Source organism: Schistocerca serialis, chromosome 2 (assembly GCF_023864345.2).
Source record: "Schistocerca serialis cubense isolate TAMUIC-IGC-003099 chromosome 2, iqSchSeri2.2, whole genome shotgun sequence".
Classification (NCBI taxonomy): Eukaryota; Metazoa; Arthropoda; class Insecta; order Orthoptera; family Acrididae; genus Schistocerca; species Schistocerca serialis.
In genome coordinates this window covers 507,234,919-507,260,651 of record NC_064639.1, presented here as the reverse complement: position 1 = coordinate 507,260,651, position 25,733 = coordinate 507,234,919, and the positions used below count along the sequence as shown (strand labels likewise).

General features: G+C 40.6%; 1 protein-coding gene across 4 annotated transcripts in view; it reads right to left on the bottom strand.

Moving 5' to 3' along the window:
• The window catches only part of LOC126457473 (nascent polypeptide-associated complex subunit alpha, muscle-specific form), a 144,662-nt gene that overhangs the window by 112,260 nt on the left and 6,669 nt on the right, over positions 1-25,733 (bottom strand). For 2 of the 4 annotated variants that reach the window (XR_007585474.1, XM_050093765.1), the window contains exon 2: positions 2,121-2,264. Coding sequence is in view for 1 of the 4 variants with exons in the window: in XM_050093765.1 (XP_049949722.1) it covers positions 2,121-2,264 (144 nt within the window). In the remaining 3 variants the exon portion in view is untranslated. Of the gene's footprint in view, positions 1-2,120; positions 2,265-2,367; positions 2,676-2,729; positions 2,867-25,733 lie in introns of those variants that run through there. The other 2 variants (XM_050093766.1, XM_050093767.1) reach the window with 2 other exon arrangements.

The following is a 25,733-nucleotide window of genomic DNA, read 5'->3' as shown; positions in this document are numbered from 1 at the left end:
GAATTTTTGGCAAAATCAGGAATAAAGACAGAAGTAGGTTACTGCAGTGGCGAATGTACATCTCGGGCTATGCTACACATCAATTATGGTAATCATATTTTTGTTTTGGGATTTGTTGACTTTGCCAACTCACAACAAAATTGTCACTTTACAACCTAACCGAAGCCTCTGGCTTCACTTCAGGCTAGTCTGTCAGAACATTTATCTTTCTTCAATTCACATTTGTTGGCTTTGCCAACTCACACCTAAACTGTCACAGTCAAGATTAACCTCATACTTTGTTGCAGGTCAGGTCATTCATACCATTCTCCATATTGAAAACAAATGCAATCATTCACTTTCCATTACTCACAGCATAGTTACCAACTGCCATACACCATAAGAGAACTGGGTACAACGTAACTGCACTTTTGCTGAATTTTGTTTTTGTGACATTTTTGGTGGCTTTGCTAACTGGCAATCAAACTATCACTTTCCAACCTAACATACACCATGGGTAATGTTACAGATCAGTCACCATAAACACCAATGGTCAAAGTGGAAATGTAATATCATCAACTTCACTATGCTCCACAACATTACTGCTGTCCCCACTATTCTAGGAGTTCACAGTACTAAAACTGCTTATTTCACTCATTCCTGCAGTAAACACACCTACAACACAATAGTATACTGTTAATGTTTCAATTCTTGTCAGGAACACAGCAGGAAATGACAAACTTTAACAACATTGGGAAAAACTGTCATAATCTTGCTGAAGCAAAAATATGGAACTAAAGAAGAGATATCTTTAAATGAGGCAGAAATATCAAACCACATCTCTACAGCCTTCTTATGTAGCCCCAGTTTTACAAGTGTAACAGCAGTTCTCACTTGGTGGGTAATTAATGCAAACCAAAAATAACAAAAATAAATACATTATTACAGTTACAGTGGTGCTTAAATAGATACGTATAACAACCCCCCCCCCACAAAAAAAGACACTACACTACATTAGCTCCTTATCTAATCACAGTATTAACACTTTTAAAAATTCTGTGTACCTTTACCACAACTGATGAAATTACATAATCTCAAAATAAATACAGCCAACTGTTTGTCAATAAAAGTGAGCTTTACATATATCAAGTCATATTTATTATGGAAAGTTAGAAATAGCCCATATTTCTTAATTATTTGATTTACAGAGAATTACCATCGGTAATTTTTCAATCATGTTAAAGTATGAAAAGATACCTACGCCATAACTGTCAAATAATGTGACCCTACTCTCAGTATTTGAAGTAAACAAATATAGTTTAACTAACTGTTGAGTATCCATAAAATGTTTGCCTTCTATATTCGACTTAAGTCTTTCTCAGCAGTCCTACAACTTTTAACACGAAACTATTTTGTGCTTTTCCAGACATATGGTATGCTTACCAACACATCATTCCCTCAAACTTATTCTACAGAGACCAAAACTGAACCACAATGAACTAATACTGCTAACGGAAGTTATAGGTAACAAGGAAAGGTTCAAGATCTGGGAGTTTTGAAAATATTCCTAAATATCAACGATTCTTATGCAACTATCAAACTGTAGTACTTTAAGACACAGGGGCAAAGCCTACACTGCACAAAAACAACTACATTTCTTGTGACCGAACGACACTGACAAAAGAGAACAATCTCTACTTACGAAATACGTTGTTAACACTATTTCCATTTAACTTAACAGACGCTCTGCCTGAACACTTTCATATGGCGTAATAGTTCCATAATAATGTAACCTACTTTAATGTGAAGTGCGAAAGCCTTTACAGACGAATGGCAAGTCAGACATGGATTACAGTTACAGACTACGTTCTTAACGAGTACGTAAAAGCTATCTGCAGTACTTAGTACAGAACTGCTTCGCAGTGCTTGCACATGTCACAATGGACGGCTTCGATGGGCTTCAAATAATACGTAATCAATTTTGTACAACAGAAAAATAACAGAACATCGTCTACCACGAAACAACTGTAAATCGGAGTCTTACTTCGTTTAACCGAAAAAAGTTTACGAATTCACAAGGGTAATAAAATATTCTGTGCTACACAAACCGCGTTGCTCCTTGCAATTGAAATTAAACTTACCCTGGTTCACAGAATAATATCCATAATTAGCATCGAACTGGGGATGAGTTGGGTATGCTGCTGAGACAGGCTGTTGCGGTGCTCTAGGATAAAAAGGTGAATCTGATGGTTGAAAACTGCCCTCCACTCGGTCGCCGACGGCTCCTGAAAGTTTTAACACGTTACATGTGAAACGAGAACGCCAAGAAAGCAAATAAAAACAGAATCAATAAACAGTTATTTGCGTATACTGATCTCAAATACTCACTTATTCATTGTCTTCAATAAGAATTAAGGTCACGTAAATATGCAATATCTTACAATGTGATGCACAAATTACGACGCGGAACGTTTCCCCTAACCGCACTAAAAAATACATACTACGTCTTCTGACAATCATATTATTTTTTCTTTCACGTATCTTAAAACATCTGTCATAAAACCGGCGTGTTCTTCTACATAGTTGCTTAGTTGTGAGACTAGTGAAATGGAATCCTTCCGTTCTTTCTTTGCATCGAGATCGATGTGACTATTATAGTTCCTTCATGGAGAATCATTACTAGTAAATATACGCTATGTCTACAGGTTGTGAGCAGTACGGACTAATAAAAAAACATAGAGGTTACATACCTAACAGAAAAAAATCTCCAGTTAAAACAGGAAACTTTTAGTTCAAGGATTTCCTTTCCCAAAAGTCCCGAAATCATAAACTGTCTGTAACAAAGATGGCCGACAAAATTTTCGTCGCCATCTATTGTTGATACACCGTACTCACTGAAAACGCACGGCACATACTGCCATCTGCTGGCATTTATTAACACAAAATGCAAATAAGTTACAGATACGTCATAAATGCCGACCGTATTATAAACGACATATTGACAGAATTCAGGGAGAATATTGTCAGTGCCGACACGATAAAATTAATTTGTAGCATGAAGCAAATAATTACAATTCAAGTGGTCCTTTTTAAGAATTAACCACGTAACAAGGCGGTAGCCAGATTTAAAATGTTTAGCACAAATATAATAAGTAAAGCTTATGTAAAGCCTACGAATACACACGGAGAAAACTTTATAACATCATTAATTGTTCCTTTTTATTTGACTAGTATGTAGTTCTTAAGGCGTGATTTAATACAATAAAAAATAAAGAGAGACGGTAGAAATAGGCAACTTACGCCTATGTAGAAAAAACCAAGCTCAAGGAATAAAAATGAAATTACCGAAACCTCCTTCTTTGCATGAAATTGTAGCCTACCCATTCGCAAGGTGCCTGTGATTCGGCTCGGAAATACACTGTTCATAATGTTTTGTTATGCGCCAAAATTTAAAACAATACAAAACATAGCACATTTTCCATTGGATTTCCAACAAGTGAGTGCAAGTCATATATATGTACAGCACGACCCTTTTTTTTTCAAAATGGTATGAAACACATACAAATCAAGTATGGCGATTTGATTTTTGTGGCTACACACATGTACATTCTCTTATACAGTCAAAGAAAATGGCTTTCCACCGTCCCGCTCTTTTTGTATTATCCATACAGACTGATAAAGCGTAATTGAAAATGAGATACAAAAGAGGCTAAGATAAAGGAAACACTAAATTTTCATGTAAACAATAACGTCGCCATCTGGCGAAAAAAATTGAGGTATATTCCAGATTCATCGAGAAACTTATTGTATCATCAGTTTTCTGAAAAAAACATGCAATTCAAGATGCATCACAGCAGATAGTGGGCAGCAGTTGTTTATAATCTATAATACAAAGCCAGAAAATTAAAGTAAATTCTCTGTCAGAACGGGAACGCATAAACAATGCAACAAACTTTTAAAAGGTCAGAGATTATCCACAGAACTCGTCCTGCTGATATATTGATACTGTGACTGAGTTTTACTTTTTTTAACACCAAACTTTTAGCCGTATCATATTTTAAATAAATCTCAGGCTTAGGTAACTGCAATGTATCGTGCGTAACCAGGCATAGAAATTTGATACAGACTTACTACAATAATATACACAACCAGACATAGAAATTTGATACACACTTACTACAATAAAATACAAGCAAACTTTGCCATATGTTACTTAAAAAAATCATAAGAGTATTTTCACTTCTCTATGAGTAGAAACATAAAAGTGACGACTACGACGAGAAGCACGGTGTACTACATCTGTAAAATGAGAAAGCACCTTGCCTCGAGAAGCGTGGTTGGATTATGTTACCCTGAGGCCCCTAACAACAAATCGTCACAGTCGATATGAAAAGGAAATACTTGTTGCAACAGATTTGATTTTTTCAGACACTACGTAAGTATTCAGCTGAGCTCACTCCTGCAGCAAAAACTGCCACCTGCAGCAAAAACTAAATACGATGGGACAAAATTTCCAGCACATTATCAGTAACACAGACACATTCTCTAACACACTGAAAGAAATGCTGTTTCCCCCATGCCACTCTCTATACGTTATCCGTATGGAAAAGATAAAATGTAATGGAAAATGAGATACAAAGAAGGCCTAGAGTAGCTGCACACTTAACATGGGATTGTGGAAGATCAACACACCGGTCTCATGAAAAGCAGTGGGCTGGTCGATGTTATTAATGGTTCATAAAAGAGAATTCCTTCAATAAATGCTTCTTGTCACCATAGAATGGTGACAGAAATTAGTTTTCAAACTTGATCAACTTGGCAGAATGCTTGATTGCCTTACTCCGAACAGCCGTTATAATGATTCGCAGAAGTAGTCCTTGGACGCCTGATGAAATCATCGAGGCTTCTCGGACCAAATCGAGTGATAAATGTGGATGACTGTGCAGTTCCGTCTGCATCCTGTCTCTGTATGCCAGATTACGGAATCGGCTCAACTTCCTTCAAACACCTATTCACGCTTATAATAGCGGGAACAATTTCTGGCGAGATTTACAAAGAAGAAATAATGTATCCCAACTGAATACCAAGAACCTAATGAGAATTCGTCTCTCATTGATCAAAATATGATATAATTTCCATCTGAATACAATTTACAGGTTTTGTAAAGAGGTAGCTAATGGTGCCGCCATCTACTTCTACTTTCAACCCCTGCGAATCAGACAGTACTTACCTTTATAACATGCATTATGGTTTCTTCCTGTTCCGTTCGCATATGGAGCGAGGGATGAATCACTGCTTAAATGCTGTAATTAGTTTTATCTTCTCTTTGCGGCCACTATGGAAGCGATACATTTGGGGCTGATTCCTAGTTCCCTAGCGTAATAATGAATCTTGAAACTTTGAAAGCAGGTTATCGTGGGATAGTTACCATCTATCCTCAAGGTTATGTAGAACTGACACGTCTCAGAGCTCGTGTAGCCCGAGCTCGACCGGAGTTGGCAAAAGGGGGCAGGTGGATCCTTCATCACGACAATGCGCCCGCTCACACGTCGCTCGTTGTGCGCGAGTTTTTGGCCCAAGCTCAATCACCGAGACAGATCACCCGCCTTATTCACCCGCTTTAGCCCCGTGTGACTTCTCCATGTTCCCGAAATGCAAAATGGTGCTTCGGGGGCGGCACTTGGGAGATGTGGAAGCCATCAAGGCGGAAACGACACAGCAACTGAACAACATCACAACTGAAGACTTTCAGCAATGTTATAAACAGTGGAAACGGCGTTGGCAGAAGTGTATCGCGTCTCAAGTTATTATTCAACTTTTATACGTATTTTCCGGACAAACCTCATACGCTGTGCAACAGAATTAAAGGATCACATTTTCGAAACCCGGTGATTGTCTTCCATTGCGACGAAGAAGTTTGAAATTTGGGTCAAAGGTGCCTGCAAGCTTCCTCTGTAATGGTTTAAAAGTGTGACGCTCTGCGGTATCGACCTCGGACTCGACAACGCTTCAAACAGCAACGCGTCGACACACGCGAAAAAGACCAGTGGTCAGCAGTTCGAATGTCGTGTAAGGCGAGTTCATTATGTCCCATTGTCACCAAATTTCACCAAAATTCTTCCCAAGGCTACCGTGGATATCCTACACAATGGGAAGTTCGCCACACGCCCTGCAACCCACATTTAAGCCCTTCTTTTGACGCCTCAGCGATGGAGCTCAGAATCGCGACGTCAGCGTTGAAATCACGCGGTGTTCTTATGAGTGGCCGCGGAAAACACTTCAGATGCATCGCCGCTCGGAATCGACACGAAAAGGCCGCAGAGGATGGTATACAGAGCGTCAGTGAAACCACCCCTTTCGTTGGGGCGCTGGTCGCCACACATTTCATGGTATAGAACGACAGTTTGCAGTGCGATGAGCGTTCCTGACAATCTGTGATGCTGATGATATCTTCGGATGTTTCAGCTCTTCGCTGAGGACTTTGTGGCAACTGGAATCGGAGTAGTGTTGAGGAGTTGCCTGCCTGCAGACTACGTCAGGTTGCACAGGTTAAATGTTAAAATTTTCAGTAAAGGTGGGCTGATGTCATCGAGTCTGTGCCGAAATGGGTAGTCTTAGGCTGCGATTACATTATCATACTTCTTTGTCATTCTTTGTCAAAGTTGGTATGTCAAATATCTGTGTCAAGGAAATTTGATGTTGTAATAGGGAACTTTGTCAAATCTCGCCTGTCGTCAAATAAATACGATCAAGTCTAGGGCCTCGTCGTAGATTTGATCATAAAAGTCGGTCGTCTTCTGTTCACTGCAATGTGAAATGTAACCGCTTGGAACGCTGGCATCGCTACAGTTAATTAACGTTTCTGTAGTATATTTGTGAACGTGGCTTCAAAGTTGGTGTGTTCCTTCTATTCTTTTTTTTTTTTTTAAAGAAAACTTGCCTCGACTGGGGTGGGGGTGGGGGTGGGGGGTGAGCAAGGGGCACAGTCATGCTACTAATAGCTTGTTGATGGGCAAGTGGAATATGATACAGGCGACTTCATGTCCACAATCACAGATACAGCCATCCACCTCTACATCCAGGCGGCTTTACCGCAAGCTAGAATAGAGGACGTGGTCGCACTCTAAAATAAAAAATTCTTTCTTAGCTTTCTATTCTAGTTTGTTTATTTTTGAATTATGAGTGCAACAAGTTAAAATGCGGTTCATCTGTTTGGTACTTTTTATTAATTTTGTAGTTTTTGGAACAGTAATTCCATTAATTAAATTATTCAAAAAGAAAAATAGTTCTTATTGCCCATATAGTGTACTAAACATTTATTTACCTTCACATATTCGCCCTTCAGTGCTTTATAAAGCGCTTCAAACGTTTCTGGAATTATGTTGGTTAATGTGCAATGAATTATCCCATTGCCCTGTTGAAAACTAGAGTAGCTCTCTCCTGTATCAAGAAATCCCAGTGTCACAGTTTGCCTATCTTCTGTACGTATGGCATTTCTCAAGTGAGTATTCTGTTTTGCAACATGAGAATCCACTTTACTGAGCAAATACTGAAATACAGTCTCGTCAATTCGTAAGTAATTTATACATAAAACTGGGCGTTCTCCACTAGCAGCTCTCGTAACAAATTTTGCTGAATGCTTTTACTATCTCAACGTAATACCTATGGGTTCATCCAAGCATGTTTCTTTCTTTTCCGCCCCTTTTCTTCCAAATACACACACAGTGCAACTGCGGTACTAGCAACTGCAGCACATGACAAGTTGTTGTCTGCCATCTTGAAATTTGATTATAAATATGACTACAGTGTAATACCCCCTTTTAGCACCACGTCAAAGATCTTTGTCAAAGAAATTTGGCGAATATTTGATTATATCTCTTTGTCAAAATAAATACCGACCTTAGAACGACTCTTTGCCGGTTTATTAACGCATGTGTCACTCTCGCGTCCCCCCTCCCCCCCCCCCCCCCCGCCACAAACACACCCTCCCCGGTATCATGCAATACATGTCACATCAGGACGCGAAACAGGAATTCGCAAAAAGCATAAGCACCCTTAACTGACTGCTTCGGATCACGTAAAAATTTCGTCGAATGGGTTTGAAAGGATCGTAGTGGCTCAAGAGTGTACACGAGAGCAAAAATTGTGGTCCTGCTGCACTCTTAGAGGGATGGAATCACGTCCAATGAGGATGCAGCCCTACAATGTCCTTACAGAAGGGTTCAAACGTCTGAGGGTGTCAGTAGCGTCAAAGCTGTGAAGAACGTCCTGTTCCTCACTGCATTGCGAACTGTCGTTTCCGACTGCGAAATGTCTGGCAATCAACACCCCAACGAAATGGATGATTCCATTGACGCCCTATTTGCCACTCCCTGAGGCCTTTTTGTGTTGATACTTAGCGAGGGTGTCCGCCTGCTTAGCTGGGTGGTAACGTCCTTGCCTCCAATGCACTGGACCCGGGTTCGATTCCCAGCTGTGTTGGCGGTTTTCTCCGCCCGTGGATTGGGTGTTGTGTGGTCCTCATCATCATTTTATCCTCATCACCGGCACGTAAGTCGCCCAGTGTGGCGTCGACTGAAATAGACTTGCACTCGGCTGTCGAACTTCCCCGGATGGGGCCTTCCGGCCAACTATGCCACAAGATCATTTCATTTTTGAGCGGCGGTGTGTCTGAAGTGTTTTCCTCGGTCACTCAAAAGAACACCGCGCGATTTCAACGCTGGGCGTCGCTGTTTTGACCTCCACCGCAGAGGCGACAAAACAAGGGATGCAATGTGGGTAAAAAGGGCTTTGACAGGTGCTCGGTGGCCTTTGGCAGAAATATGGTGAAATTTGGTGCCAATGCGCCATCATTAACCCACCTTACACGTCACATGAACTTCTGAGCAGGGGCCTTTTTTTCGTATGTGTCGACACCTCGCTGATAGAGGCGTTGTCGATCCCGAGGGTGACATCGCAGGACGCCACGCTTTTGCACCGTTACAGAGGAAGAGTGTAGGCACCTTCGAGCCAAATTTCAAATTTCCGCGTCATAATGGAAGACAATTACGGGGTTTCCAGAAAGTAATCCTTTAATTCTGTTGCGCAGTGTATTTGGAATGCTCCCCAAATGTTTTTGAGCGTTTTCAATGTTGTGAGTTTTCGTCCTGGCTTTTGAAATTGCGTTGACACAATTTTTAAGTTAAAATTTTCACAATAATGGACAAGTTGTTCCGCATTCTTGTTAGTGCCTTTGTGTGCTGTGTATGGGCCTGTGATTTGCTTGTCTTCTTCTCCTCCTTCCCTAGTTGTGGACTGAAGTTTGCTGATACAATTTAAACATACATTTCTGGGCTAGATTGCTTCTAGTCATAATTTGTGGCTTGTAATTTTCACAGAAGTAACCAGCAGCGGTTGCTGCTGCCCGTTAATGTATCACGTGACTCGTTCCACATCTCTGAAGACTCTTCCTTCGTGAAGGGAATGACACAAACACGACATGTAAACGAAAAAATGGAATGAAATAAAAGTAAATCATGAAGACAATCAACGTAATAAGAATTTTTCGTTTAAACTGCAGTTATTCCGTTAGCTAGTGACTACAGGCTATGGCAGTTTGATAGTCCACATTAAGTAAACAGATGAAGAAGGACTGGGTATTACAGTTAACGAACTGAGCGATAGTAACATATTAAAACATTACGAGGCTTTTGGGTGTGTTCTTATCGTCGTTCTGACAGTTGCTGCAAGTGAAAAGTGTGTTTTCGAACACGCTACAAAAATAAGGAAAGATTAGGACCTCACGCACCGTCGATGACGAGGTTATGAAACACGGAGCACAAGCACGTTTGTGAAAGGATAGAAAAGAAAGTCGGTAGCTGGCTTTTCGGAGCAATCACCACGTCATGTTGATGTTTAACGTAGCCCTACGAGAAAAAAATAAAACACACTGTGTATTGCGCTGTGTTTTATAAAATGGAAATTACATTCTTATCAGACACGGAACGGAATGTCGTAAAATTACTCTCTTTCTTTATACATGATATACGCTCCTTTTCTTTGGTTTTACATTGAGAAACAAAACAGAGAACATGGAGAACTGTTACATATAAATTTACGCTTGATAGCAAAACGAAGGAAGTCCGTAATGCCCCAAATATTACAGCCCTCCTTCTTGAGCTTGTTTTAAGAAGAAATGAAGACGTTCAGGGCGCAATCGAAGTACTTAAACACGGTGTCACCATGCTCAGTTGTGAATAATATAGCCGAAGACCTGAGACGAGAAAGTCATAATAAATCATGCTACCTAATGGGACAGACCGCCTATTGCACGGGAACTTACCCAGCAAGTGTTCAGTGTCGCTTAACTTAGTAAGAAACTTTTCAGGAGTCTCTGTAAATATAATAGAAGGAAATAAATGTTGCTAAAACTTATCCAGCCTTAAAAATTGCCTCAAACGGATGAATTATCTCCTCCTACTCCAATAATCCATAGCTGTAGCGGTTCATTGCGGAAACGTGGAACGTTAGTGGCTGCCTGGATTTACGGAACCCACAGTGCAGAGACGTTGTGCGTACTGCCGCTCGCTAGGCGTTTTCCATTAGACACTTTGTGCACTGTCGTTCCGTACATCCTTCACATCATACTCGACTATAATCTTACTATTTCTGTTATTACCATAGATTACGCATTTAGTAAAACTTGACTAGCAGAATGTTTCCGTACTTCATCTCTTGTTGCGCCATTTTTCATCAAGCGCGAAAACTAGTTGTTAATCACCGAGTGAGATGGCACAACGGTTTGGGCACTCGACCCACATCCGGAATATTAAAACCAACTGACACGCATAGCAGTTAAGTTAAATAAAACGAAAGGTCATTTGATATAAAAGGTGCATGTTAAATTAACGGCTCACAGTTTGAAAGATTCAGAAGGCTTTGGTAAGATCACATTAAAGCTTCACAATAATCGTGCCGCACATGAACGATTTAGAAATCATACCTCAATTTGGAGGCCGTCAACGTCACAGGTGTTGTCTTTTGCCATTAGCATTATATATCGCGGGAACATACTGAAATTGTGCAGAATAACTATCAAGCAGAACAGGAGAACCGGTCACTATAATATTTCTTGTAAGGATAAATGAAATGAAGAAGAAAAGGACAAGGAACAGTATAAAAGAAAATTGTACCTGCTAAACACAAAAGCTCATGAAAGTCAAAAATGAAAAAAATACAAAAAATTTTGATTGCTAGGAAGCAAGACTGTGCAAAATAGCCGGCCTCGGTGGCCGAGCGGTTCTAGGCGCTACAGTCGGGAACAGCGCGACCGCTACGGTCGCAGGTTCGAATCCTGCCTCGAGCATGGATGTGTGTGATGTCCTTAGTTCTAAGTTCTAGGAAACTGATGACCTTAGAAGTTAAGTCCCATAGTGCTCAGAGCCATTTGAATTTTGCGCAAAATAACAGAAGCAAGGGAAATATGAAAATTAGATTGGCGTATGCGAAGAAAGCGTCCTCTTGTTTGAGCGCCGTCTCTACATAAGGCAGGCGAACATCAAGCAGTGTTCGTTTCCGTTCTCAACTGTGCTGTTCACTACGGCAATATCTTGGACGTCGAACCACTGTCGGGTATTCTGCATCAATGGAACTCTGCTTAGAACAATTTCACGTTTCCCTTCTACTTTTTCCTCAGTGATGTGTTGTACTAATCCGCACTTCTTGCTTCGGAATATATACCTAAAATACGCTGAGGTACTGCGTTTTAAGGTGGTTACGATTTCAAATTTTTACCATCGCGGTAAAGTACCTCTTCAAGGGTTATGACATCTACCCATGAGATCTTAGGCATACGCATTCAGTGGTACATCTAGCCGGCCGAAGTGGCCGTGCGGTTATAGGTGCTTCAGTCTGGAACCGCGTGACCGCTACGGTTGCATGGTTCGAATCCCGCCTCGGGCATGGATGTGTGTGATGTCCTTAGGTTAGTTAGGTTTAAGTGGTTCTAAGTTCTAGGGGACTGATGACCACAGATATTGAGCCCCATAGTGCTCAGAGCCATTTGGTACATCTGAATTTAAGTATGTGTGAAATGTTTCAGTTTTTGAAATACTGCCTTATTAGAACCCATTTTAGTGTTTATGTCTTCATCCTGATACATTTTCTGTAAACTAACATCGTAGGTATTCGATTTTGTTGACTCTCCCCATACAGCTATACGTATTAACACCGTGGAAGGCGTTCCAGGAATTAAGGCGTTGCAGTCACATTCGAAACAGATTGGGTTCAATTTTCCGTCCGGCTATCCAGATTTAATTTCCTCTAGCTTTGCATAAATTATATCAGGCGTGTGCTGGAATGGCTACTGTGATAGGATCACGACTGTTCTGTATTTGGAATGTGGATTTTGTCATATTTAGGTGATATAAACATAAAAAAACTGGCAAATTTCCCTTACTTTCATTGCACAGCGTTGGTAAAAATTTGAAGTCATAACCACCACAAAAAGCAGCACATCAGCTTATTTTGGGTACATATTCCAAAGCAAGAAGTACGGATTTGTACAATACACCACGAGGAAGAAATAGAAATATAAGGACTAGACTAAAAGGAAATAGCACGTGCTAAACATCAAAATTAATGAAAGAAAAAAAAATGTTTTCATCTAGGACGCAAGATTCAGATGGAATCCTTTTTAGGGTCACTCATCGAACCAAGCTACAGTTCGCCGAGCTCAGAAGCGTGTAACACAAGTTATATATGGTATGAACTAATACATGTGCAAAGGCCTTTTCAAGCAGCTGGGGTTACTAATTACTGATTCTCAATATAGTTAGTACTTAAAGGAATTTGTAATAAATACTATATCTCTATTTCGGAGCAACAGCCCAGTTCGAGGTATTAATACGAGAAATAATCTATATAAAGATTTAAGTCACTTACTTTGGTCCAGAAAGGCGTCTATTATTAGAGAGTACACTTTTCGATAACTTCCCAGTAGCCACAAAAAGTGCAGTCGAAAGGAGCCTAAGGGATTTGATGGGCTACTCCTTTTGCACCACTGACGGATTCAATTATTAGAACCAACTGATGTGTACATAATACCAATAATATCAAATAACGTGAGGCTTATGTAAAAGATGAACTCTCCACATCCTCAGTGCAGTACTGTGACCAACGTAAATAAGTTTTGCAAATTGCTTTCTGTTTGTTACGTTTCGCTTCAATAGCCTAAAGGCCATCTTAGGTACCTTAGTGAATACACATTTACATGTTTGTGACTAATTTGTTATTACCTCTTAAATGAAAATGTGTTTCAGATTTTTTTGACTGATCCCACATACATAAGGACAGTTTCATTTAGGATATAAAGAAGGAACATTAGCGTATCTCTCATTTTATAAATACGTACTGTGTATTCTTGTTTTTTAATATGCCCGACAGCCTCCAGGACTTCCTCGCTATGGATATGTCGAACAAAAATTGAATGTAATCTAATTTTGCCTCATTTTCATCCTATCCGAACTTTTTCCCTTTCTCTACTGATCTGGTCATCAGTATGTGCTATATCATGCAAATTACAATTTGTTCCCATAATTCCAGTCTATAATGACAAAAAATGTCGTCAGACTGTCGATTTTGGTCCATAATGTCCATCTTCAGATCTGATCAAAACAGACAAAGCCTTATATTACCTTGGTATGGTTAATCCATAGTGGCATCGTTGATAGATTTTGGTTCAGTGATATTTGAATAATATATAGTTTCGTCTGTTTTAATCAGATATGAAGATGTTCGTTATGGACCGAAGTCGACAGTCTGACGACAAGTTTTTGTGGTCACAGACTGGATTAAAGAAACAAATTTTCTACTTCCTGGATCACTACTTTCATTTGCGATTATGTTGCTGTTTGATGTACTTTAATAATTTCCAGTCAGAAGTGGATCAGACCCTTTGGACAAAAGAAAACGGACCATCGATCAGCATGATGTGAACTGGTGGCGGTTTGGACGCTATTCAAACATTTATGCAAGGTTCAGCGCAATAGGCGTAAGGATTACTCTCCACCGAATGCGAAAATAGGACTGTGGTCCCAGGGACGTAAAAGCGTCACGTGCACCGGTGATATTAGAAGCTAATGCAATGAAATGTAGTCCAATGGCCAGCACGTTGCTGATAGTGTCTGAAGAATTGAATAAAACTGGAATAGACTGGAAGGGTAAAAAAAATTATTCTCAATTAGTTGACTAGACAGCCGTTGTTCTGTCCTAATTTCAATAAATTTGTTTGTGATTCATTTGCGAATTTGTGAAAAGCTACTGGAAATGTTTGAACAAACTAAAAATGAGAAATAAATGTATTTTTGAGTGATGATTGTATCGATTAACGATTGTGGTCATGGGTATTCAGTTTGAAGAGGAGTACTTTCAGAAGTACGCCCATGGGGGATTTTAATTGCGAGAAGAATTCTTGCACATTTGTTGCTCCATAGCGGCAGCAACTGTTGTATTACTGGATTTGTATTAGGAAATGAGTGGAATCTGATCCTATTCCAGAAACCAAAGAGCGCAATGGCTCTGGTGGCGAGACCATTGGTGCCAATTTGACTCTGACACTTGCACAACACAATCCGGAGTTTCATTTCTGTATTTCAATGCCTTACAACGTGTGCACACAACGATCATCGATCCAAAAGCAACAGACTGGTTCGCACTGTAATCAGTTGTCACGCTGTAACGGAATGCAGCTCGGCGAATATTCAACTGTACATTTGTTTGTTTTCTTGAACGATTATTCAGATTCATTGTCGCGCGATAGTTTCCTACTGACCGATGATGTCTCATTCGCTGCGTATCATCTCACTTCACATTTTCTCTTTCTTCCTGTGTACGCGCTGAACGTGTTTGTGATAGTTCATTTCGTCTAATTTCATTCGCTCTTCGCGTTGCTCGGCAGTTCAGTTAAATCGAAAATTCGTTTGATTTGTAGCACTGCGATTTCTGCCAGTAAAACTGCTTTTTCGTGTTAGTGCCATTGCAGTATGATTAAACTGTGGCAATTCAAATCAAATCTGTCAATTGCGACACGACATGCGATGCGAATGATTACAATTAAACTGAAAATCGACAAGTGATTCACTTTGTTGTTACTGTATAACCGTTTGTAATTTCAAAACCAACAGTATTTCGCAGGTAAATCTGTAAATCAGTTTGAGATAATAGGACGGAACCTAATTCATTTCATGAAGCGATTGCGATGAACGTATAACACAGTCACAGTTCATTTGAAAATAAACAACTGAACCAATTTTTCGTCACTATGTAACCGATTGGATTGAAGCACGTTTTGACAATCAGTTGCCAAACGATATTTACGCACGTAGTAGGGTAACAAAGTGGAGTTGGAATAGGCCTATATAGGGGCCGCCGCTGGCGCTGAGAAGTCACTTCCGTCGAGATCGTGTACCAGCACTCTCACCTGAAGATGGCGGCCGGTTGGACCGCGGAAATACTGTGTCAAGATGACGTTATGATATTATCAATTATTAGGCCGGGAAAGCCTTAGTAATCACAAAGGTAATTTCATTTTAATTTCGGGTGGAATGAGCTTTTGCAGATTTTTCTCCAGATCTTTCGGATTTATTTTATCAATTGAAAACATTCAGTTGAGTTATTTCCGTGCCAAGAGCATAACGAAAAAAAATATGTTGTTGCTATCGTCAACTATGATCGAGAGTACATACAAAAATTATGATTTTTGCAGTTTGTCCAAATTTTCAGACTTTACTTTGTAATTTTCCCGAGTTTTTTTCGTGATAAATTTCCCAAGACCCAAAGCGAATAATAATAAAAAATGTATTATGCATATCCATTGTTCGAATCGTGAAGTTTGATCTTGAGTTCATATGAGAATCCCACAGAAAAAAGTACTTTCAGGCTTCACCGAATTTTCCTTTTCCGGCCAACTTTTCCAATTTTTAACCCAATCGACCAGCCGTTCTCAGTTGATGAGGTTACCAACAAACAGCTTTTTATTTATTGCGTATAGATCTGTATATGTGACAGTGGTGGTCTAGTTGATAGAGCACCAGTGTCCGGCAGTGGAGGTCCCGGTTTCAATCCCATATAGGGGAGGGCAGGTTTCCTTGTTCCAGTCTCTCCAGTATGGTCTCAGGTCCGCTCTACCTGATGTCAAATGGGTACCGGCGATCTATCCCGGAGGTAAAAGACGATCAGGGCGATGGGAGAACCCACCCTCACCTTTCTAGTGTAAGTAGGCTATTTAGGTTTTTTGTTGGTACCACCACGTAGCGCTCTGTATGATAATCACTGACTGTGCTGTGGGGCTGATTTGAATTGTTGGAATATTTGCTATTGTAGTGTTGGGCAGTTGGATGTGAACAGCGTGTTGCGTTGTGCAGTTGGAGGTGAGCCGCCAGCTGTGGCGGATGTGGGGTGAGAGATTGCAGAATTTTGAGAGCGGACGATCTGGACGTGTGTCCGCCAGAAAAAGGAAATTTGTGAGATTGGATGTCATGAACCGATATATATATGATGACTTTTGAACATTATTAAGGTAAATACATTGTTTGTTCTCTATCAAAATCTTTCATTTGCTAACTATGCCTATCAGTAGTTAGTGCCTTCAGTAGTTAGAATCTTTTATTTAGGTGGCAGTACTGGCGCTCGCTGTATTGCAGTAGTTCGAGTAACGAAGATTTTTGTGAGGTAAGTGATTCATGGAAGGTATAGCTTATTGTTAGTCAGGGCCATTCTGTTGTAGGGATTATTGAAAGTCAGATTGCGTTGCGCTAATAAATATATTGTGTGTCGGTTTACTGTTGATCAGAATAAGTAAAGAGAGAAATGTCTGAGTACGTTTAGTTTTGCTGAGCTCTTTGAAAATCAAATATCGTAAGAGGTTTATCAGCACAGTCATTCATAAATTTTTCTAAGGGGAAGTTTCACTAGCGCCGTGGCGAAGAACGGTTGCACTCGGCCTGCAATCAGGCCAACAGCCCGACCAAGAGCTTATCGCACAGACTTCACTTCAGCAACCCGTACAAAAATCAGAATACAGAAACAGGTTTGAGTACTGTCGTTCGCGGTGTTGTATTCCGAGGTCCTGGGGCAGTCAGTCAGTCTGGGCGTGATTGACACTTGCGGCGATTGGTCTCCGTCAGCTTCTGAAGCCTTGCTGACATCAGCGGGCGACGCTTTTCTGCGCACCCATCTCCCTGGCGGACCTGCTACATCAGCACGCCAGACTTCCGCAGCCTACAACGTCATCCCTGGGCCAGCAGCATCCACTCTAGCGACGATCTCACCCCAGTACTTAACACGAGTAAAGGAATAACTCTTTCAGGGGTGTCACTCAGTTTCAGCCAGTAGTACTCTGAACCCACGTCCAGGCAAAGGAAGCGATGCTTCAATCTAACCTTCGGACAGCCGATTCCTCCGCCACTGTTGGGGTCATCTTTCAGCCCAACAACTATATGAACCAGGTGTTGCCTTTAGTGTCTGGTAATGAACCAGTATGTAACTGTCGAATAAAATCTAATTAATCATGCCAATTAAGCCCCATTCGATGGTCGGATCAGCATCAACAGTGCTCTGTGCCCTCCTCGAGGCACAGCAGAGAGGTTTGATGCAAAGTCTGATGATGAGAAACTTGAAAAACCACCTCTCCTCCCACTGGTGACCGAATACGGACAAGGAAAATTTTATCCGTAACCAGGGTGCGAACTGGCTACCTCCAAATGGAGCGCCACACATTTGAGTGCGTTAGCTATCTCGGCTACGAAGATGAATAATTACGCTAGAGAGGATTGTTTCCTTTAGTTTTCTTTCTTGTTCAAAATGTTCAAATGTGTGTGAAATCGTATGGGACTTAACTGCTAAGGTCATCAGTCTCTCAGCTTACACACTACTTAACCTAAATTATTCTAAGGACAAACACACACATTCATGCCCAAGGGAGGACTCGAACCTCCGCCGGGACCAGCCGCTTTCTTTCTTGACTAGTATACTACACGTTCCCGTATAATAGAATACATGACTTCGTTTCAGATCACGTATAAGGCTGTGGTGGCATTCATGTTACCTACTTCAGTGCAAAACTCAACTATCCAAAAACTAAACAAAATTGGGAAAATAGGAAATTAAAAAGAGAGCAAGTGCTGTCGGTCATCGTGAAGATCCCTACAAACCGCGATCCTGCCCTCTATGCAGAAAAGAAATACTCTCTATGTGGAATATGTACGTGGATCTCACAGTCCAGCAGATAATGACTCATACGGAGAGGCCACACTGAGATCTGGACGAGTTTCGGCATGTTATCCGACGACCATCTGAAGGTGTAGCTTCTGTGGAATAGTTTGAGGCACTGCGCTTCCGTTTTCCAAGAAATCGACGTCAGTGTTTATGATACAGGGTCCGTTTCGGAGCTGGTGAAATCTCTTGGAACCCTAAATATGTGGAAATATCATTTGAAAGTTACGGGACTGCAACCTAACAAGTTCCCGAGAAATCGAGGAATTAGTGATTACTATCCGCTGCAGATATACTTCAGGACGACGGCGGCGGTGACTAAATGGTGTGAGGCGTGCGATGAGATCTCAGGTAACGTCCACGGGCATGAGTACTCTATGTAATTTTTTGCTGTTGCAAGAGAACAGAGTAAGTGAATACAAATTTCAACGACACGTATTTGATCCTCTAATTGTACTGTATTTTACCATGTTTTTTTCTTACACAAAACATTATCCTTTTTACGGAATGAAAAGTTGAATAAGTGCCTAAAATAGTAGGCAATTATTGCAACAATCTCTGTCTTTCTCTGTTTCTCGAAAGTTCATTTGCTTTCTTCGTCTCGATGATAGTGGTAATGATAGCGTGTGTGCTTGGACGCATGACAGCAAGACCTACGGCGCCCGTACTAAAATTTTCTGAAGCGAGAGTGAACAAAAGTCGCAGAATAATCAAACTTTAAAAACAGTTTGCCGAGTGATGTGTCGCAGTGGTTAGCTCACTGGATTCGCATTCGAGAGGACGACAGTTCAAATCCACGTCCGACCATCCAAATTAAGGTCTTTCGTGATTTACCTAAATCGCTCCAGGCAACTACTGGAATTATTCAGAATGAAGTTTTGGCCTCAGTGTACGGCCACTGAACAACACAACTACATTGATGCACCTTTTGGAAAGGAATAAGTACAATTTTATCATATTTGACAAGAAGTCTCTTAGGAGGTTTGTGACCACCTTTAGCGCTGTTGAAATACACTAGTCGTGGTAATCAATAATTTTTATTAACATGTCATCACTACACGATATCCTCCGTCGGATCTTTGGTACAAACGTACAATATAAAACAAGAAATGGAATTTAAAGTTACGTACTTCAGCACCAAACCTAACAAACTTACCTTTGAAAAACTGAATTCAGTCTTAAGTCGCCTCCTGCTACATTCCGATAGACTATCTGTGTCCATTAACGACTCAAGCAGTACAACATGGCATAAAATAAACTATTTTGGCAGTAGGTGGCGTTTGTGATAGTATGCTTCCGACGACAGCTTGAACTGTTATATAAGCATTATCTGAATTTGAATCGTTTGAATGACATATTTATACAAAATTTTTGTTAGTAAAAGAATATAATTCTTTTTATAATAAAAGCACATTGTAATAAAGCTGCTGCTCTTACATTCCAAGCTGCCGGGTTTTCATTATAGAAAGTGGTACAATGTTAAAAGCGTTGGTATACGGAACTATTTGTAATTTTGTTGTACTACGTAATACTGCATTTAACGTCATTTCTTATTTTTAAAATGTCGCAGTGTTACAGCTGCGACTAACAATGTGCCTCTTTTATTGTAGCACACTGTTACAGACGCCACCTATTGCAATACTGTTTATTTAGTGCCATGTTGTTGAGCTAGTATGGGCGCTGATGGTCTGCCAGAATGTAGGAGGAGGCGACATAGGACTGAGTATGGTTTTTGACAGGTACGTTTGTCAGCTTCAGTATGGTGTTGAAAATAGGAAACTTCATACTCTTTTTTTCTTGTTTTACATTGTATGTTATACTACAGATCTGTCAATGGAGTTATCCCGAAACACGTAATGATGAGACGTTAATAAAAATTGTTGCTGACAGAGAATAGTTTATTTCCATTTACAAACGTAATCAGTATTTCTGAACCGCTAGCCCGGAACCCCAGTAAGTTGCAGGTTGCCTATGTAACAGCTTTAGGGGTAGCAAAAATTGATTTTCAATATTTCCTGTAATTACTGGCCGAATTTAGAAATTTAAAATGCTGTCATAATCTACTAAAGAGGTATAATCTTAACTTGAAAGTTTAACACAACAAGACAACTGCGTGTTTGTCTTGATGGAGTTTAAGTAGGGTGTCTTTGCCAATTCACCCACTCCTCAAGTCCGCTTTCACTTTCACCAATGTATTTTCATATTCGGGCAATTGGCCTCCATTGTTATAAGGAGTGTTGTGTAATCTAATAGCGTATGTGCCCAATGGCATATGATGTCACAAGCTCCAGAGCTGGGTTCGACCCCTGACATGTGCAATTACCTTAGTTTTCGTGTAATTTCGGCAATGCGCGAAGCACCACAGGCCCTGGGCCTTACGTTTGAGTTTCCAGGCCCCTGACCCCCTACCTCCAGACCCTGGGTTCGAGCCCCCACATGTGCAGTTATATTAATTTTCTTGTAATTTAATCGAAATTTTGCCGGTCTCTGCATATGTGAGCTAATTAATTAATTAATCAAAACACCGTAATTGCCCTGTGTAAATAGCTTAAATGTTACATGTGAAAATGCAAATTAATCCTGCTTCAATGCAGATCCCCATCGGGTACGGTAGACCTTGAGGTTTGTGTGTGTAAATAGCTTAATTTCACATCAATGTTGAACTCTGTGGTAATACCTCGATAATTCTCAGTCTATGACCTGATACTGCTGTGGAGGCCATATTGCCAGTTCATTCAAAATGCCCTTGGGCACTTACGCTATTTGACTGCGTAAGGCCAATTGCTCAGATGTGAAAGTAGGTCTGTAAAAGTGAAAGTGGCCTTGAGGAGTGGGTGAATCGGCAAAGATCCCCTGCTAGCTTAAACGACGGCGAGCAAGTACCCTGACTTTACTCATCCAATATTTAAGAATGAGAGAACTCAGCGATTTCCAACAAACCCCACAAAATGATGAAAGAAAAAAATGTTTATCACTTGCTACACTTTCGCCGTTTGTGCAGTCAAACTCCAGCATAAGGCATGACGTTTTCATTTGTTACTTTTTTACTATTAACTCCACTCGGAACACACTTTGCAAACACTGTCTACATATATCACTGAATGTGAATGCAGCTGCAAATTATATCACTGTACGATACATAGTTCAGATGGATGAAAAGCTGGCTTTTGCATAAATTGGCGCGCAGTAAAACTTCTTCATCAGGTACGTCGATTAAGTTTATTACTTCTTTACTACTAAATTTATTCGCAACAAACTTTGCAGACAGTATCTATATATTTCACTGAATGTGAATGTACCTGCAAATTATGTCATTGTGCCACAAATAGTTCAAGAGATATGACGTCATAAACATTGGATGTACCCAAAAAATTAGCTTATACAGACTGTATTCATCCAATGTTTCATAATGAGAGCATTTAACGACTTCTAATAAACCTTAAGCATTATTTCAAACCTTTCCTGAAGTTTTTCTTGCTTAAGTAAAATATTTAACACATTAACTCATTTGTAAAGTAATCAGACGTCTGAAGCTGTTTTATACACTAGAATATCTTAAAAGACTCCAGGGTTTACTGGGTGTTGACTACTCTGTAACAACTCTGCTGGAAACTAACGGGTGTTATTATTTCATGACGTTGAATAACGCTTGTACAATAAGTGAAAATGGCCAGACTTGCTAGTATATCTCAATGCACGGCGCTCTAGCTTGCGAAACATGGAGTTAAGCCAGGCGTGGATCGATCTGCGTGCTGGATTAACAGCCGTTTATCTGGCACACCGCCCGATACGAGTGTGTTTCTAGGCTGTTTCCCACGCTCGTTTAGGCAAATGTCCCTGGTCCCAGCATCCCGCCACAGAGAATGCGTTACTCAAACAATTAAAATATGATACTGTGGTGTCAAGCAAGGCATCCGGCCACAAACTTAAAATAAAATTATTTTGAGGAGGCAGTGACTTACAGCTTCTAGAAATTTTTGGAGAATCGTGGTTTGCACACAGCTGTGTGGTCAATTTAGTAAATAACTAGTTTATGTCTTAAACAGACCGTCGACAGGTATAATGTGACATCATAATCAGTTATATGACAAGCTATAACCATTAACAAGCATCATGTCATAAACCAACCTATTACGGTACTTCATCTGTAAACATGGGGCACAGACATCATACAGTAGACATGTGGTGAAAAGCATGTCAAAACTGAGTCTTACCATGTGTTTCGATACAAATCTACTGTATGCTATACATATGTGCCCCAGGTTTACAGATAAAGTAACACGTTGGTTTATGACATGATGCTTGTTGATAGTTATGGTTTGTCATACATCTGTTTATGACGTCACATTATACCTGGGGATGGTCCGTTTATGACTGAAACTGGCAGTTTAATCAAGTGGCAATACTGTGTGCAAACCACGATTATCTGAAAATAAAATAATTACCAAATCGAGAAAAAGCTAGGAAAAGGAAGAATGGTTGTAAAGAGCCACATATGTGGAAAGATGTTTTCGTTCTAATACATCAGTTCACTGTTCCTGTTGTTGTTATGGTCTTCAGTCCTGAGACTGGTTTGATGCAGCTCTCCATGCTACTCTATCCTGTGCAAGCTTCTTCATCTCCCAGTACTTACTGCAACCTACATCATTCTGAATCTGCTTAGTGTATTCATCTCTTGGTCTCCCTCTACGATTTTTACCCTCCACGATGCCCTCCAATGCTAAATTTGTGATCCCTTGACGCCTCAGAACATGCCCTACCAACCGGTCCCTTCTTCTTGTCAAGTTGTGCCACAAACTCCACTTGTCCCCTATTCTATTCAATACTTCCTCATTAGTTACGTGATCTACCCATCTAATCTTCAGTATTCTTCTGTAGCACCACTTTTCGAAAGCTTCTATTCTCTTCTTGTCCAAACTATTTATCACTGTTCCTATGAGCCCATACGTCAGTAAATTAGTAAGATGCGATGGCTTCAAAAGCATTAGATAGTTTGATGGTGCACAATATTTTTAAAGTAAAAACTATGTTTTATTTCTCTGTAGTTAATTGTAACAGTATAGAGACAATGCTACTATATCTAGTTTACATGTATAAAAATATACTGTTTACCCACGTTTCAGAACTATAACTTCCATTTTTCCAGAGACCTTAGTTGCAGGGTAGTCGTGTAGTAAACACACTTAAAGTATATACATTAAGAATAACAATGACAAAAATGAACTGTCATGTCTAGCTATTGCTCTTTATATTTGCAATTGAAAGCCTTTCAAAAAAAGTATCTCTAGTGAGTAATTTGGTAGGAAAATTTCATTATTACGTTGAACACTGCAGTAGAGTACACAAGTACACAGAAAAATTACAAGTAAAATCAGAGAAAGAGATTATTACGTTTATGATCATAACAAAACAATGAGTTCAAGAAAGTTGATAAGAAAAACTGCGGAACATTTGGAAGACTAATAGGAAAATCTGTCAAGTCTTAAGGAAAGAGAAAACTGTTATATATGGACCAAAGAACTGTGAGCAGAACAAAATTGGTAGACAAAATAAATGAGTAGGTTCTCCAGTGTAATGGAAACAGATACACTGATGTAGGTACTTAAAACGTGTTTCTTTCTTGCCCTGTAAAGGACAAAGAAAAAAAGAATGTACACTCATGACCAATGAAACGACTGTTGCCGTCAAACAACAAACAAATCATGCAGATCTCGACTCTGAGTTGGAATGAACTAAACTCAATAAGAATAAACCCAATTCCACCGATTAAAAAAACAGAAATAATTAACAAACGTGATATGCCAGAATGAGATTTTCACTCTGCAGCGGAGTGTGCGCTGATATGAAACTTCCTGGCAGATTAAAACTGTGTGCCGGACCGAGACTCGAACTCGGGACCTTTGCCCGCTGCAGAGTGAAAATCTCATTCTGGAAACATCCCCGCCGGCCGGTGTGGCCGTGCGGTTCTAGGCGCTTCAATTTGGAACCGCGTGACCGCTACGGTCGCAGGTTCGAATCCTGCCTCGCGCATGGATGTGTGTGATGTCCTTAGGTTAGTTAGGTTTAAGTAGTTCTAAGTTCTAGAGGACTGATGACCACAGATGTTAAGTCCGATAGTGCTCAGAGCCATTTTGTACTTTTTTTTTTTTTTTTTTTTTTTTTTTTTTTTGAAACATCCCCCCAGGCTGTGGCTAAGCCATGTCTCCGCAATATCCTTTCTCTCAGGAGTGCTAGTTCTGCTTGGTTCGCAGGAGAGCTTCTGTTAAGTTTGGAAGGTAGGAGACGAGGTACTGGCAGAAGTAAAGCTGTGAGGACGGGGCGTGAGTCGTGCTTGGGTAGCTCAGTTGGTAGAGCACTTGCCCGCGAAAGGCAAAGTTCCCGAGTTCGAGTCTCGGTCCGGCACACAGTTTTAATCTGCCAGGAAGCTTCAAGCGTGATATGGCTCTACAGCAGGAGTATCCAACAGTCAAACCCGTACCTACTTTGGTTGCAGTGAAGCGTTCATCATTTGTATTTTCAATCACGTAGTCGGCTGGGGATGACACAGCGGTTGGTGGGTAACGTTGGGCCTTCTGAGACGATTTCGGACGAAGATAGAAAGAGACAGAGAGAGTGAGTCAGATTTAATGCCCAGCAGTGTGTTTTAACCAACTTCCCGATTTGTGTCCTGGAAGTAAGTGGTACAACTCGATTTATTCATAGCCTATCACAGCCACGTACCGACGAGATCAGTGACTCAGCAGTCCAGACGCCTTTCTTCCACGTTTCGAGAGTGCAGTAGCAGTGTTCTCGCGTCCGTGCTAATTGTACCCTTTATACTTTATTGAGCAGAGGAATGCGTATGGGGCAGTGGTATCACAGTGCCCCATAGAGCGGAAGTAGTTGTGGACAGTATTGATCTTCTCCGGTTATTTTTGCCCAACATTCTATTGACGAATATAATATCTCATATTTAAGTCTGCAATTCCTTCATTTTCTAGAGCAGGAATGTCCACCCTGGGCCATATTGGAAGAAGACGAGTATTTTTAAGCCGCACTTAATATGCTAACACTAACAACAACCGATGAGAAAAAAAAAGAGGGAACGGGATGGATCAGTGAGAGAATAGCATCGTGCGCGAGTATTTCAAATTGAACATATCCATTTCATCATTACCTTACATAAATGGAATTTTATGAATTTTTTTCCCTATCGTTTGTTAGATGCTCACACGGCTTCTAAGTGCAGTTTTGGAATGCATGGGCCTCTCCCCAGAGTCTTCACAGGTGGTCCTTCGTCTGATCCACGGAGTGCATTCCCACATGATGGTGGTTACCAATCTGGGCACATTGTTGTTGGACGTTCAGTGCAGGGATGTCCCTTGTCGGGTATATTGTCTGCGGCAGCGCTTGAACCAGCTTAGCATGGTCTACTGAGGCGATTAGCAGGCATTTGCATGCGGGACGTGACCTTTCGTTGCGGTGCATTCGCCGATGACGTGGTGTTCCTGGCCAGATCAGAGGAT